Source organism: Arachis stenosperma, chromosome 3 (assembly GCF_014773155.1).
Source record: "Arachis stenosperma cultivar V10309 chromosome 3, arast.V10309.gnm1.PFL2, whole genome shotgun sequence".
NCBI classification, from domain to species: Eukaryota; Viridiplantae; Streptophyta; class Magnoliopsida; order Fabales; family Fabaceae; genus Arachis; species Arachis stenosperma.
Genome location: NC_080379.1, coordinates 139156468 through 139172308, shown reverse-complemented (window position 1 = coordinate 139172308; position 15841 = coordinate 139156468). Strand labels below are relative to the sequence as shown.

The window sequence follows — 15841 nt, the reverse complement described above, 5'->3', positions numbered from 1 at the left end:
TTTGGAGGTTTGAATCCACCATATATATACAACAACTCATTAGTTAATAGCAAACCCTTCCGCAATAAATTAGTTATTAACCTGCCGAATTAGGGGATACCATGACCAAACAAAAGAAAAAATTGCACATGCCATATTACTACCGAACTGCTAGTGTTCCCTCCACTTCTTCCATGGTTGACCCCTAGTCTTGACTTTTGATCTCCACCTTGCTATGGAACTCTATATTTTAGTAGGGTAAATGTCTTATAATTTGAAGTATTTACAGGATTATCAAAGAATCAGATAAGAATGTTTATGACAAAACTAAATCAGAAGTATCAGCAAGATAGTAACTAGATTCCCAAATATGTGCTACCATTAGGAGTAAAATGGGAATAAGCATAATTGTTCATTATTCATTCCTTACACCAGAATATGACCTCCATCACGATTATTTAATGGTGATTTGAACTGTACAATAAAGTCACTATACTGAGTTTTAAAAGAAATTACCGAAACGTGAAAATGACAAAATAAAAAAGAAAAAGAAAGAAAAAGAAAGTCTGCTATAAAATTAATGCTCCAACACTAGTGGCACAATGGAGTAAAAGAATGTACAAGAATAATCTATTTTCTCTTCTTGACTGCAATACTAGGAAAAATGAGAATTTAGAAACTAATGTGTGGCATCTTTGGAAGGAAGATCATGGTTAGTCCGAGTGAGCGTTAAGTTTCCTTCGCGTTCATTCGACTCGATAAGCATCAACACGACTTCGCGCATCGAAGGCCTCTCTGAAGGAGACATGCTTGTGCAAAGCAGAGCAATCTTCAGAACAGTCAGCATGTGATTCACAGTGATTTGTTCTTCAAGATCAATGCGATTGTCGAGTATTCCCTGCGTCAACACGTTGTTGTGGCTCCGAATATGGGTTCTAACCCATGTCACAAGATCACCACCTTGCTCCAATGGTTGAACCGGTGCTCTACCTGTTAGCAGTTCCAAGAGCACAACGCCATAGCTATAAATGTCACACTTTTCTGTTACCTTCATGGTGTATGCATATTCTGCATGAACGGATAAAAATTATTAATTCACAAAACATTAGTTGAGAAGTGCAAATTAATCAAAGTTCTGTCTCATAAGCTAACGAATTAAAAAAAAAAAAAACAAAAACAACTACCAATACAAAAAGCAAGCAAACGTGAGAGACTAAGAGACGCAACTGCTATGGCAAAGAAATTAGGTAAGATTCATTTCTTTATTATAATTATTTATAGGAATCAGACTTTTGTAAAACCTACTCAAATTCTACCCAACCAACCATATGACCAAAATCCAAACCTATAAATCTGGTATAATTTGCTCCTTCTAAAACAGTAAATTTGGACAACTTTTATTTATTTATTTATTTATTTTTGGATAAAGAAACTTAGGAATAATTTTGATCTATCAAAGTTTAAAAGTTACCTAGTGTCAGATTAATGTTCAAAAAATCTTTAAAGGATCTTAATTTACCTATCTATGCACTACTGATCATAAAACAGACAAAGCAATTAACAATAATTTAGCAAAAATAAACAACCATAATAATAAGTCCAGGCACTAAAGGCCAAGTTGAAAAACATAACATGACATTCTGAAGTTGATATTATCAGGATTGTTAAACTTTCAAAAGTGGTAATAAGTCTTGAGAAGTTTGAGCCATAGACTCAACTTTTAGACTCTTTACATATAATTAAAAGCTAAATATGTATATCTTTGTAAAACAAACCGAAATAACTATGTGTATATCAAAAGCAGTCATTAACGTAGAATACATATTGAAATACAAAATACACATTAAAAATAAATTAAACTCCATATGTATTTATACACAAATATATGATGAATAATTTTTAGTATGCTTTTAGCATTTTTGACCAAAATATTATATTGTAATAGATATTAATCAATTTTAACTTTATAACAAAGTCGATGAAAGAAACACTACAAATACATAACTAAAAATATTACTCAAAATTAGCCTAGAAAACTAAAAATATTTAACAAGTGACTAAAAGAAATAATTTTGAATGCAAAACCAGGTATAAATCTTGGCTTGCACATCACTTCCAAAATCAAGAGTCTACGGGTTTACTAAAGGAAAAATGTTCACAGGCCGATACTTTTATTAATATTAACTGACACTAACATTTTATTTTTAGTAGAAAAATATTTTTTATTGGCCAAGTGTTGACAAAAATAATAAACTTTTTTGATCATGCCGTATTGCTAGTAAACTAAGTAGAGAAAAAATGTATCCAAACAAGATACAAAGCAAAAAGAAGTTATGCTTCCAGTAGTTAAGTATAGTAATTAAAAAAGAAAAGGAAAGAGGAGCTTACCAGGAGCAATATAGCCATAAGATCCAGCAACTGCAGACATGGATTTTGATTGTGGCATGTCAATCACTTTGGCTAACCCAAAGTCACCAACATGAGCCTCAAAATTTTCATCAAGAAGAATGTTATTAGATTTTATATCCCGGTGAATAATCTTTGGCTTGCAATCATGGTGCAAGTAGGCAAGACCCTCAGCAGCACCAAGAGCAATCATGAACCGAATTGGCCACTCCAAATTGGTAGCAGAACCATGCAACACTTCACCTAAGCTTCCCCTCTCCATGTACTCATAAAGCAGCAGATTGGAGCCTTGGTGATAGCAGAATCCATAAAGCTTCACAATGTTTCTATGCCGAATCTTCCCTAGTGTCAGTATCTCAGCTCTAAAACTATTCTCAATGTTGTTCCCTTCCCTGTTTGATGCTAACTTCTTAACTGCAATCGTCTTCCCGGACTTCATCACCGCTTTGTAAACCGTCCCACAGGCTCCCCTGCCAATCACATAGCTCTCATGAAACCTTTTCGTTGCCTCAACAAGATCCTGGAATGTGAAGCCGTCCTTCGGAGGAAAATAGATATCCGAATCAAGGCAGGGAGATTCCGTGTCTCTCAAGGAACTCGTGGAATTGAACGGCCATCTCATAACATATAAAATAACTAAAATTAAGATGAGAGAAACGCTGCCCACGGTGGCTGCAGCGATCATGACTATTTTAGCACGGCGAGAATCGTCACGTCTAACCGGAGGAAAACCACGAGAAGACAGATCGGAGTTGCATTCATTGAGAGGTCTACCGCAGAGGTCGTTGTTACCACCAAGAAAACTGCTTGCAGCCATATTTTGGAAGATCTTATCTGAAGGTATTGGTCCAGAGAGGTTGTTGTATGAGAAATTGCATCCCAGCAAGCTCGAAAGCTGGTCGAATGAGCTTGGAATTTCGCCATCCAAATGATTGTTATTGAGATAGATATACTCAAGCATATTGAGATTACCGAGCTGAGATGGTATTCTCCCAGAAAGATTATTGTAACTGAGATCCATTCCAATCTGCAAGGTCGAGAGGCGACCAAGCTGAGCCGGAATTTCGCCGGAAAACAAATTGCCATCCATTTGCAGCCAGTTCAAATGAGATAGATTACCTATTTCTTCAGGGATTTTTCCAGAGAGTTCATTGCCAGAGAGTTTGAGAATCTCCAAATGTTCAAGTGTTCCTATGTTGTTCGGCAAGGAACCAATAAACGTGTTGTTACTGAGATCCAGCCTTTGCAGCTTCTGGCACCTAAAGATTTCGGATGGGATTGTTCCAGTGAAGTGGTTTGATGAAACATTGAAGGTCACCAGCTGAGAAAGATTTCCAATTTCCTTAGGTAACTCCAGTGTGAAGTAATTGTTTGCTATGTGTAGTCTTTGTAATTTACTGCAGTTCGCGATCACAGGAGGAATCGGACCACTGAACTTGTTTTCGTTCAACTCGATGGCGATGAAGTTTGGCAGTTTGCAGAGTTCTGAAGGGAAGCCACCTGTAAGCATGTTTCCAACTACAAGCATCTGCGCTAATGACTTGCACTTGAGTATCCCTCTTGGTATGTTTCCATAAAACCGGTTGGATTGAAGGTTCAACAACATCAAATGAGAATTCCAGCATAGATGAGGAGGTATTGTTCCTGTCAAATTGTTATCAGAGAAATCAACCACCCAAAGAGGACTATGAAGTCCAAGTTCTTGAGGGATAACACCACTCAACTTGTTGTCAAAGAGCTGCAACTGGGACATATTAGTCAAGTATTGAAATCCTGAAGGAATCGAGCCAGTAAGGCCATTCATGGACAGGTCAAGCCTTGACAGATTCCTCAAGCTACTGAGCTCATCCGGTATGACACCAATTAAATGGTTCTCGAAAAGAAAGAGCAAGCGCAGGTCACGGATTTTGCTCAGCTCGGATGGGATGTACCCTACTAGAGAGTTCTCTGAGAAATCAATTTCCCTAGCAGAAGAAAGGTTCCCAATTTCCCTTGGAATGGTTCCATTCAGATTGTTTTTGTATAGATACAAAAACTTCAATGACTTGAGGTTCCCAATCTCTGGAGGTATAGGTCCAACAAGATCATTCCAATACAAAGCAAGAATCTCAAGATTGGTTAAATTCCCAATCTCTTTGGGAATAGGCCCTGATAACTGATTGTCCCATAGAATCAATTCTGTTAAATTCTGAAGCATCCCAATCTCACTTGGAAGCTCCCCTGATATATCATTTTGCGCAAGACCGAGATACATCAAGCTTGCGCACCCACTTATTTCCTTTGGCAGTGAACCGGTAATGTTATTTGCCCCGGCTCTGAAAGTCACAAGATTCTTGAGCTTCCCAATGGTACTAGGCAAGGGACCAACAAGAAAATTGCTATAGGCTACCAATTCAACCAATGAAGACAAGTTCCCAAACTCATCTGAAAAAACACCATTGAGTTTGTTGTTGCATATGTTCAAGCTTCTCAAACGAGACAAATTCCCCAGTTCATCAGGAATTGGTCCCTGAAATTGGTTATTGTTCAAGTAAAGATACTCCAAATTCGAGCAATCGCCAATTTCCTTTGGTATTTTTCCACTCAACTTATTGTGAGAAAGATTGAGATAAGTTAGGTGAGTCAAACCTCCAATGCTACTACCATTTAAAATTCCAGAAAGACCCATTGAACTCAAATCAAGGGACATGACAACTGGACTTTTACTATTATTATATTCATAATAAGAGCAATTTACGCCTAACCATTCACATGGAGTTTCATCAGCAGGGTTCCAATTCCGCAAGAGATTATTCTTATCATGGAAACCATTCTTGAGGTCTAGGAGGATTTGCCCCTCTGCGTTCAACCCTTCGGCCGTGCAAAGAATCAGAGATAAAAATAATAGTAAGAGTACAATCACAGAATACCCTTTTGACATCTTAATTTTTGAGACCTGTCACACCAAAAAATGAAATAAATCATTACATAAAACAAAATCAAACAATCACCTTTTGTTTTTGTTATGAATCAAACTCATGCATCACTCAACTTGTTGTAAGAAACTGGAACCATATTAATAATAATAAAGTAACACATACCTTTCAAAAGTGTAGCATCACTCATCAAAGAAGGGATAATAACAAAAGCAGCAAGCACTAAACTTGTGATGCAAAGTGAGAACAACCATTGAGTTTATGAATCTCTAGGCCAAAAATAGGATATACTGTACCCACCCACTGGCCTTTTTAGCATTAAAAAGTGGCAGATCTTTGATCTGTAACAGAATAAATAAACACTCAAGAAATGAAAGGAAGAGATGCACACCATGTTCAATCATCAATCATCATCAGAAACTGAATATTCTGGGCACTGTGTGCAAGTTGTGTTGTTGGGGAGAGTGCGTAGTGAAAAGGAAATAATGAATAAGTGATGATGAGAATGAAGGGATCGTTTTTGAGGTTGAAGCTTTAATGGCCGACAAAGCATGCTTTCATCCTTTCTCTTATTTGGTCATTCTCCGTTGTCCCTAAAACCACACCAAAAGGTTATGGCTACTGGTTTTTTATTTTGTCGTTGTTTCCTTTATTTAACTTTCTATGTTTTGATGGCACCTTTTTTTTCTCTCTCTTTCTTTCAAGTGCTGGGAAAGGAAGAAGAAAGTGTGATGCGGCAGAGAAAAAAGAGAAATAGAGGCTTTAAGTTTGTTTTTGAGTTTTTTAAATGTTTTTTAAGTTTGTTTTGGTTGTGATTGGAAGGTTATTGTTGGTGGTGCTTGGTAGGTAAGTAGGCGCTGAAATAGATGTAGATGTAGCTGTACTGGTATATACTACACACAAGTCATAATAACTCAGATACAATACTCACTTCCTTTTTTCTACGCGTAACAGATTCGTTCAATCCACGCTGTTTCCGCCACGTGAACTTTGAGTAAATCTTCAAACTCCTTTCACTTTTTTTCAATTGTTTAAGAAAAAATATAAGTAAATAATTTTTATGTAATCAATTTTAAATAATTATAATTAATATTTATTAATTTTGTATTTTAAAAAAATAAATTTAAATAATTATTAATTAATTACAATGAATTAATATGAACTGTAATTTAAAAATATTTATTAATTTATTATTGGTTAGACCTCTATTAATTGGCCATGGATTTCTTATTCCAACATTTTTGTAGGAGTATCATTAACCTTCATAAAAATAATTATAAAATATACACCGTTTTTTTTGAAAAGTTATTAATTACATTTTGATCCCTCCAATTATTGGTTTTTTTAACTTTGTCCCCTTTCCCTTTTTTTGGGTTCGAGAAACTGAGAGAGATTAGAGTTCTTGGAGAGCATCAACGAGATTGAAGAAATCTCCTTCCGAAATAGAGTGCGGATTGGAAAACCCTAACTCTGCCCTCCCCTTTCTTTTTGATTTCAGATACAGAGGCATTCAGAGAAGAGAAGCAGCTAGGGTTTTCATCCAAGTTCAATCCCTGCCATTCTCATCCTCTTCCTCTGCTGCAAATTTCGTACGCCTCCGCCGCCGCGCCCTGCTTCTTTTCATTCTCACATTAGAAGCATTCAGAGAAGAAAAGGTCCGCTAGGATTTTCATACAATTTCAATTACTGCATTTCTCTCTTCTTCTTCCTCTGCTGCACATCTCACTAGCATATTCTCGCTACCGCAATACGCCGCAACCTGCAACTGCCGCCGCGCAACCTGCCGCCACCGCGCAAGACGACGCCGCCGCATATTCTAGACAGCTTATGGAGGTAGTTCCATCCAACTTGATCACATCTCAGGGTAAAGACTGCAATTTTGTAACTTTTAATTTGATTCCATATTCCAGACAGCATATACTGTCTAAAGTCTTCGATATTTCTTTATGCTTATGCAGATCTTGCATTCTTTTATATTAAAAATAAAGTTTTTGAAAGAAGTTAGTTGATATTTAAAAACATTGCAACTTTTTCATGTGAGCTTGTTAGAAAATACTACGTGATTTCACATAATTTTGTGCTCAACAAACTCAAGGTTACCATGTGAAATTCTTAGTGTTTGTTCGGCTTTTGTTCTTGTTTTCTGTTTCTGCTTTCAGTTTTTAGGACTCTAGGAAGAAATGGTAAAACATGAAACGAAAACAGAAACACCATCTTGATAAATAGTGTATAGTTTCTGCTGAGTGAGTGGTGAAAATGTTGCTTGACTAATGGTTTTTATCCCAAATGAAAAGCTACTTGTTCATCATGCATGATCTTGTTAACTAAAATAAATATTTCTAATTGTGTTCTCTCTGTTCTCCTACTTATAACTACAGGATAAGCCAGCTTTCATATTCTGTGTCAAAAACAGAGCACTCTTTTGTAAGGATTGTGACGAACCAATTCATTTAGCTAGTAGCCTTTCTGCGAACCACCAGCGGTTTCTCACTATTGGAATCCAGGTGGCTTTGTGTATGGTGTTGAAGGTACCTGTTACATAACAATCAAACTAATATATCAAAAACAAAACACACAAATATCCAATCCATGATTGATATATATATATATATATATATATATATATATATATATATATATATTTCTTTTTTTAATTTGTTTAATATTGTCTTATGACACTACTGTTTTGTATTTGTTTTGTCCTGCTTCTTTTATATTATATGTTGCTATTCTATCTCTACCTTTTTAGGTTTGCAATCTTTACAAGTAATTTGAGTGTATTTTTATGGAATTAAATTAAGTAAAGAAAAATTAAAAAAGAAGCAAGATAATAGCAATCTTTACAAGTAATTCACCTTCTCCTTGCATCGCATCATTGAGTTTCTTTACAGCAGCAATTCTTTGATCCGACAAAATAGCTTTGTATACAATGCCTCCTACACCCCTTCCAATCTCTTGGCTGAATCCTTTTGTCGCCTTTTTAGCTCAGAATAGCTAAATTTTTTGAATTCCACTGTTGCAAGATAATGGCCATGTGGATCTATGCTAGAATTTTGCTGGCTCTTGATTAAGAACAAAACTACAAAGACGCAAGCCATTTTAAGAACTCCAATTGCAGTGGCAAAACACAAAAGGAAGCTCACAAATTGGCTTACATGCTTTTTCTGTTTTTACTCTTCTAGTTCCACCATTAGATTTTGGATTCATGCTTCTTCATTTTTCCCCTTAATACAATAAATGAAACTCTTGTCCAATTCCATGATTCCTAAGATTGACACTATTGGATTGATTTTAATTTTAAAAGATTGTGATTTGTGATGGCTGGTACTCGGTGTGTGGACAATATCAAGTTTAATGGTTCTACTTCTACTGTTACTATTTGGTCTCTATTTTACTAAATTATTTATTCTTATCATGTTTGGCAATTTATATACAAACTTTAGTTTCATTTTGAATTGTGCATTGGTGTTTAGAAAGTTATGGGTGTGGAATTTTCTCATGAAGGGGTTAATAGCGAGCATATATCATATGATCAGTATGAGCAGGAGGAAGAAAAACATGAGGAAGTTGACGTAGATTATATGGATGAGGACGACACAAATGTGGAACCAATGTTCGATTATCACGGCTTCGATGAAGGGTATAACATTGACTCACTCGAAGACATTGGGATGATTGAATTTTGGAACATCAGGGATGAAGATGTATGTCATTTTCACTTTTCTGATGTCGACATTGCATTTGAGTTCTACAATAGATATGCAAGGGCAAGAGGCTTTAGTGCTCGAAAGAACAGGACTAGGAAGAGTCGTGCGGGCGTACTTAAGTTGAAGAATTTTGTATGTCATTGCGAAGGATTTAGACCGCAAAATAATTATGGCATTGGAAACTCTAAGAGAAAACCTACTCTCGAGACAAGGTGTGGCTGCAGTGCAATGATGGAGATTTGTCTAGATGCACCTAGTGGTCGTTGGTTTATTTCTTATTTTTCTGATGAACACAATCATCCGCTTCTGGATCCTCGGTTGACTAGATTGCTTTGTGGGCATAGATTCATGTTCGAGGCTGATATTGGCCACATGATTAACATGAAAAAGGGTGGGATTAGTGTTGGACAAATATATTGGGCATTAGCAAATCAGGCAGGTGGCTACGAGTATCTCTCTTTCACGCAAAGGGACATGTACAATAAAATAGCAAAGTAGAGGCGCCAATTACCCGGTGATGCATATGCAGCTTTGAAGTATCTAGAAGAACAAGCAACAAATGACCCTTTTCTCTATTTTAATCATCACATGGATGTCGATAGTACTTTGCGCAATTTATTCTGGTGCGATGGTCTCAGACTCTCAGTAGGGTAGATTACTCATTATTCGGCGATGTGCTGGCTTTTGATGCTACCTATAAGAGGAATAAATATATGTGTCCATTGGTCGTATTTTCTGGTGTCAATCATCACAATCAAACAATTATCTTTGCTGCTGCTTTAATTTGCGATGAGGAAAAAGACACTTATAGGTGGTTGCTACAACAACTGAAGGTGGCAATGAATGGGAAAGCACATGTTTCGGTTATCACGGATGGTGATTTATCAATGAAGTTTGCCATTGAGAAAGAGTTTTCTAATGCACATCGTAGATTATGTGCAAGGTATCTAATTCGCAATGCAACAAGTAACATTGGCAAGCCCCAGTTTACCTCCATGTCTAAAAAGTGTATGCTAGGTGACTATGAAAGATGTATTTCGTCAAAAGTGGTTTGAAATGGTTGAGGAATTTGGTGTCGAAAACAAGAATTGGGTCCTAGATATGTATAAAAAGAGACATTCATGGGCAACTGCACATATAAGAGGGAAGTTTTTTGTTGGTTTTCGGACTACTTCTCGGTGCGAGGGATTAAACTCAATCATTGCAAAGTATGTAAATTCAAGGTACAATCTAGTTGAGTTCATTCAACACTTTAATCGATGTGTCGACCATATAAGGTGGAAAGAGGTCCAGGCTGACCTCGCATCTGTGAATGGGAGACTGATAAACCACTATTTTATGGTTTATCTTGTACTTAATTGAGTGGATTTTAACAATCTTTCATACATTTATTCATATGATTTGCATGTTTTACAATTCCTTCCCAGAATTTGTTCTATGATTGAAAACATGCTTTTTTGGCTTTTATTTTCTTTTATTTAATCATCTCTTATTACCATTAGATGCCTTGATATGTGTGTTAAGTGATTTCAGGAATTACAGGGCAAGAATGATTTAGAGGATGGAAAGGAAGCATGCAAAAGTGGAAGGAATACAAGAAGTTGAAGAAACTGCAAAGCTGTCAGCCTGACCCTCTCGCACTAAAACCACCATAACTTGAGCTACAGAGATCCAAATGATGCAGTTCCACTTGCATTGGAAAGCTAACGTCCGGGGCTTCGATTTGATATATAATTTGCCATAGTGGATGTACAGATAGGCTACGAGAACACGTCATCTGCGCGGACGCATCGCATCTGCAAAAATCAGCGTGGCAGAATTCGCAAATAGCGAATCCTGGGTTATTTCCGACCCAGTTTCAAGCCCAGAAAACACAGATTAAAGGCTGCAAACTGGAGGAATGAAAGGGGGACTTCAGATCAGATCATATTTCACTTTTCATATTTTAGATGTAGTTTTTAGAGAGAGTAACCTCTCTCTTAGGATTAGAATTAGAATTAGGATTTTTAGAAATTAGGAATTTCATCTTCTTCATCACAGGTTCAATGTTCTTATTTATTTATTTTCTCTTTTATTTGTCTATGAACTTTTCCATGTTACATTTGATATTTCTATTTAATATAATTTGAGGTATTTTCAGATTTATGATTGCTTTATTCTATTTATGATGTCTTCAATTTAATTTAGAATTTTCCCTTTTGGCTTGGGTTAAATAATTGGTAACTCTTGAATTATCAAATAAAGCAGTGGTTGAAATTGGCAGATCGCTCTAAAGCTAGTCTTCCCACATGGATTGACTAGGACTTGAGGATCAAACTAATTATTTCACTTGACTTTCCTTTGCTTTAACAAAGGTTAACTAAGTGGGATTAAAATCCAATTCTCATCACAATTGATAAGGATAGGACTTCCAGTTCTAATACCTTGCCAAAAGTTTTATTAGTTATTAATTTATCAATTCTGTAATCTATTTCTCTTGCTTGAAACCTTTTTCAACCCCAAACACTGTTTTTCCATAACCAATAATAAAAACATACCTCCCTGCAATTCCTTGAGAAGACGACCCGATGTTTAAATACTCGGTTATCAATTTTAAAGGGGTTTGTTACTTGTGACAACCAAAACGTTTGTATGAAAGGAATTTTGTTGGTTTAGAAGCTATGCTTGCAACGGGAATTTATTCTGAATTCTAGACCACGCAAAAGTTCTCTCTTCAAAATGGCGCCGTTGCCGGGGAATTGCAAACGTGTGCCTTATTATAGGTTATTGTAAATATTTTTCAAAAAAAATAAAAATAATAATAATAATAATAAAAATAAAATAAATATTTTTCTTTTACTTGTTTATTTATTTTCTCTCTTCCCTCTTATTTCTGATATCTACTATGAATTCTCACCCCTCTGGCTTCAAGTTTGATTCCAATGTTATTGTTAGGAATGAACACTATAATGAGAATAGGAATATACATCAAGGTCAAAGCAATCAAAGATGGACGGAGCCAAGAGGATCTGATCAACCCTTTAGGCAACAACACCTTCCAAGATATCATGGACGAAGACCATTCTGCAATGCATACCAAAATGATAGATATCCTCAACATGACTTTGGACCACCATACTCACAAGCCTCTTTCCACCAAACACCCCTATATGACCCTAATCCCTATCCACCACACCAACCACCCTACGAGCCATACTTAGAACCACCACCTCAATATTCATCATCTCCATATCCTTATCAAGATGAACCACCTTCCTACCATGAACCCTTTCTCCCAACAAATGAACCCTCCTATCCACCCTAAACCTCCATGGAGAAAGCATTTGCCGATCTAAACTCTACTATACAAGCTCTCGTCACCCAAATTGGACCACCAAATACCTTCAATATTCAACCCTCAAGCTCCAATGCACTTCCATCTCAACCACATAATGATCCACCTATCCCATCACCATCATCCACGGAAGAACACCTACATCTATCAATCCAAGAGCAAGATGATCCCAATTATGCTATTGATATGGAACAAGAGAGAGAGGATCATCTTCGCGAACCCATACTTCATAAGGAGTTAGAGGAGGCACTAAAGGTGAAGGTAGAAGAGACCCTTGAAGGTGAAGGAGTAATTGAAGGTAGTTGTCATGGAAAGGTAATCATCAAGGAGGAACAAGAGTCAAGGGATCATTTCAAGGAAACAGTAGATCAATTTCATGCAACCCTTCATCAATTGGAGCAAGCAATAAATCAATTACCTTCCAGACGTTTGGACACTCAAGGAACTCCCATGGCTTTATGTGGAGAATCTAATAAAGAACGTAAAATGAAGGAGACACTAGAGACTCCAGTGGACAATAAGGAGCATGACTTTGCACTGGAACAAGTGGAGAAAGCCATAATAGTTGCAGAGGAAGAAGTGGTTGAAGATTTAGAAGATGCAGAACCTCCACGGGAACCTCAAGTCACAGAACCCTCTTCTAAGGAGTTTGAATTTATTGTTGAGGAGGGTGTACAACCTCCAAGGCATATCATGGTTGAAGACTTGGAAGAGGTTGATCAAGAGATGGAGATTCAAGAAGAAAAAGCACAACCTCCCATACCCTTGGTGAACAATGAAGAAGAGATTAAATTGGAAGAAATTCACCAAAAGGAAGAGGTTGATATTGAAGATTACAAAGAGGTGAAAGATGTCGAAGAAGAGCACAAGGGAGTGGAGCTTGCACGTTCATTAGAAACACCTCCCCCTAAGTTGCCATCATCCTTCACAACATTCAAGTGGGTAAAATTCATATCCCTTAGCTTTCTAATTCCACTTGAATATGGGCTACTGGAGACGGATGGTCAACTTAGAGCTCTCTGTGGCATTAAGAGTAAGAAGAAGATGGTCAGTGATAAGATTTATCCTGCAAGGTTCAACATGGTTGTGTGCTCAACATTTAAACGCAAAGGTTGGTGTAGAGCTCAACTGAATGGGTCTAGGAAGTTGTCTGGCTACTTCAGTGAGAATTCAGACTGTTTGCCACCCGGCTGGAACAATATTGCTCAACAAGAAGACGGGTGCAAAAGCAAGATTTGGGACCCCAAAATTCAATCTAGAAATCACCACTCTTGGGGCCTTGTCACTTGCTTTAACTTGCTTGAAGGCTTTCTGCGCCTTGTTTGGGACCCCGGAGGCTACTGGAACTCCAAACATTGGTGGAGATTTCTGGATGAGTTCAAGCACAAGCTGCCATAACAGGAAGCTCCTCAATTGTCCAACTTAAGGACTTTAACTAAAAGTGCTAGGTGGGAGACAACCCACTATGGTATGATCGTTCCTTTTTCAGTTTTCATTTTAGTTTATTTTGTTTGTTTTCGAGTTTTGATTGAACCTGAAATCATGCATACTTGCATAGCATTCATATTAAGCATTGCATTCTGCATACTGCATTAAAAAAAAACAAATATACGCACGCGACGCGGCAGTGACACGGCGATGGGTAGAAAAAGAATTGAACAGAGAGTCACGCGAGAGCGTGGCTGGAGGCGCGCCTTTAGCATAATTTGACCCCACACGACCGCGTCGCTCACGCGACCGCGTCATGTGGAACTTTGGCCTCCCACGCGACCGCGTCACCCACGCGGCCGCGTGCCATGAAAATCGACGTCAAAAAGGTACATGGCCGAAAGTTGTGCTGGAATTAAACTGGACTCGTACTAGAAGCCCAAGCCCTCCCACACGAACGCGTGCCCCACGCGGCCGCGTCGTCTTTCAAAGATGACCATCCACGCGATCGCGTCATCCACGCGACCGCGTCACCCAGATTTTTGGCAAAATGCAATTCAAACAGAGAGTTGTGTGAATGCGATGCTGCACTCGTGCCACTAGCACAAATCAAGTGACGCGATCGCGTGACCCACGCGTCCACGTCGCCTGACCTTATTGCGCACCACGCGGCCGCGTCACCCACGCGACCGCGTCGCCAGCATCGCACACCTTAACCTAATATGCCAAAATATTTTATCTTTTCTTCCCCAATCCTATTTTTTCTTCCCTCCTTTCTTACTTACGTCTTCTTCCTTTCTTTCACTTCTCATTCTTCTTTTCTTTCATTTTATTTAATTTATTTGCATACTTTCATTCATTGCATTATTTTCATTGGTGTTAGAAATTTATTTGGGTCATTATTTTCTATATATTTGTGAATTGTTTGACAATTATATATTACTTTTTAAAGGACTGCTTGCATGTTCAATTTAATGCATTCAATAACTTATTTACCATGCATGCTAAGTGTTTGTGAAAACGCCCGTATGGCATTATACACTATTTTTCTGTATCTTCTATCCTTCTGCTCTAATGCCTGCTTTTCACAAAACCCTTTCCAATATTTTATTAATTGAATATAATTATCAATACAAACATTATTGTTAGTTTCTCACGACTAATAATACATTATGGCTTTTAATGCTTGATTTATGCTACTCATGCCTTTGCCAGCATGCCAATAAACATCTTGCATCTAAATGCCTCAATTTATCATGCCCTATATTTCCATTGATGAACTGATTACATGGAATCGCGACCATGTCTTTCATTCACTATTCTCCTTACTTGGCATGATTGTCACTCGTACCACCCTACTCTTTGCGCTATCCCTTTGACTTCATGTCCCTTTCTCTTCTCCCTTTTCAGGATGGCCACCAGGACGGGTAAAGAGAAAGCTTCTACAACGAGCAACAGCTGAGGAATCACAACCCCTGCCACCTGCACATCTTTGCATGCACCGAGGACGGTGCAATCTTTAAGTGTGGGGAGGTCGATACCGATTTCCACGGGTTAGTTAGTCCCTTCTCAACACCAATGTTAATTTGTTAATTGTTGCATTTGCATGTTTGTTTGATTTTATGCATTTAGTCACTACTTGGTTGAAGTAATATTTTCTTTTTCAAGAAATTTTTATAGTATTTCACTAATTTAAATTGAAAATTTTTTGTTAAATTTGTTTGAAATTGTATTTGGAACATGGTTTTTGAGTCAAAGAACACACAACCCGTGAGATTTTGAGCTTATTTATATGGTTACATTATTTAACCATGATATTTTATTCTTGTGTATTTTCTTCTCTATAATTACAATCTTTGCTTTGTTCCATTCTATATGTCCGTTATTTAGTGTATTTATATGCCTACATATGATTGAGGCCATTGTTTAAATTCCTCACTTATTCCAAATTGGCCTACCTTTTACACCACCCTTGTTAGCCCCTTGAGCTTTTTAAATCACCTCTTGTTCTATAACCACATTACTAGCCTTAAGCAGAAAAACAAATTAAAAATCCCAAGTGAATCTTTGGT

General features: G+C 37.3%; 1 protein-coding gene across 2 annotated transcripts; it reads right to left on the bottom strand.

Annotated features, from left to right (window-relative positions):
* Positions 1–340: 340 nt before the first annotated feature.
* LOC130968385 (probable leucine-rich repeat receptor-like protein kinase At2g33170) lies at positions 341–6112 on the bottom strand. Of its 2 annotated transcripts, none has more exons than XM_057893618.1 (3): positions 5466–6112; positions 2368–5320; positions 341–1047 (listed from the first exon to the last, which is right to left on the bottom strand). In XM_057893618.1, exons 2-3 carry the CDS (start codon positions 5303–5305, stop codon positions 659–661), a joined length of 3327 nt encoding a protein of 1108 aa, XP_057749601.1. In that variant the 5' UTR covers positions 5306–5320; positions 5466–6112; the 3' UTR covers positions 341–658. The 2 variants fall into 2 exon arrangements, with proteins under 2 accessions (XP_057749601.1, XP_057749600.1); XM_057893617.1 differs by having other exon boundaries at positions 5692–6112.
* Between the last annotated feature and the right edge of the window lie 9729 nt (positions 6113–15841).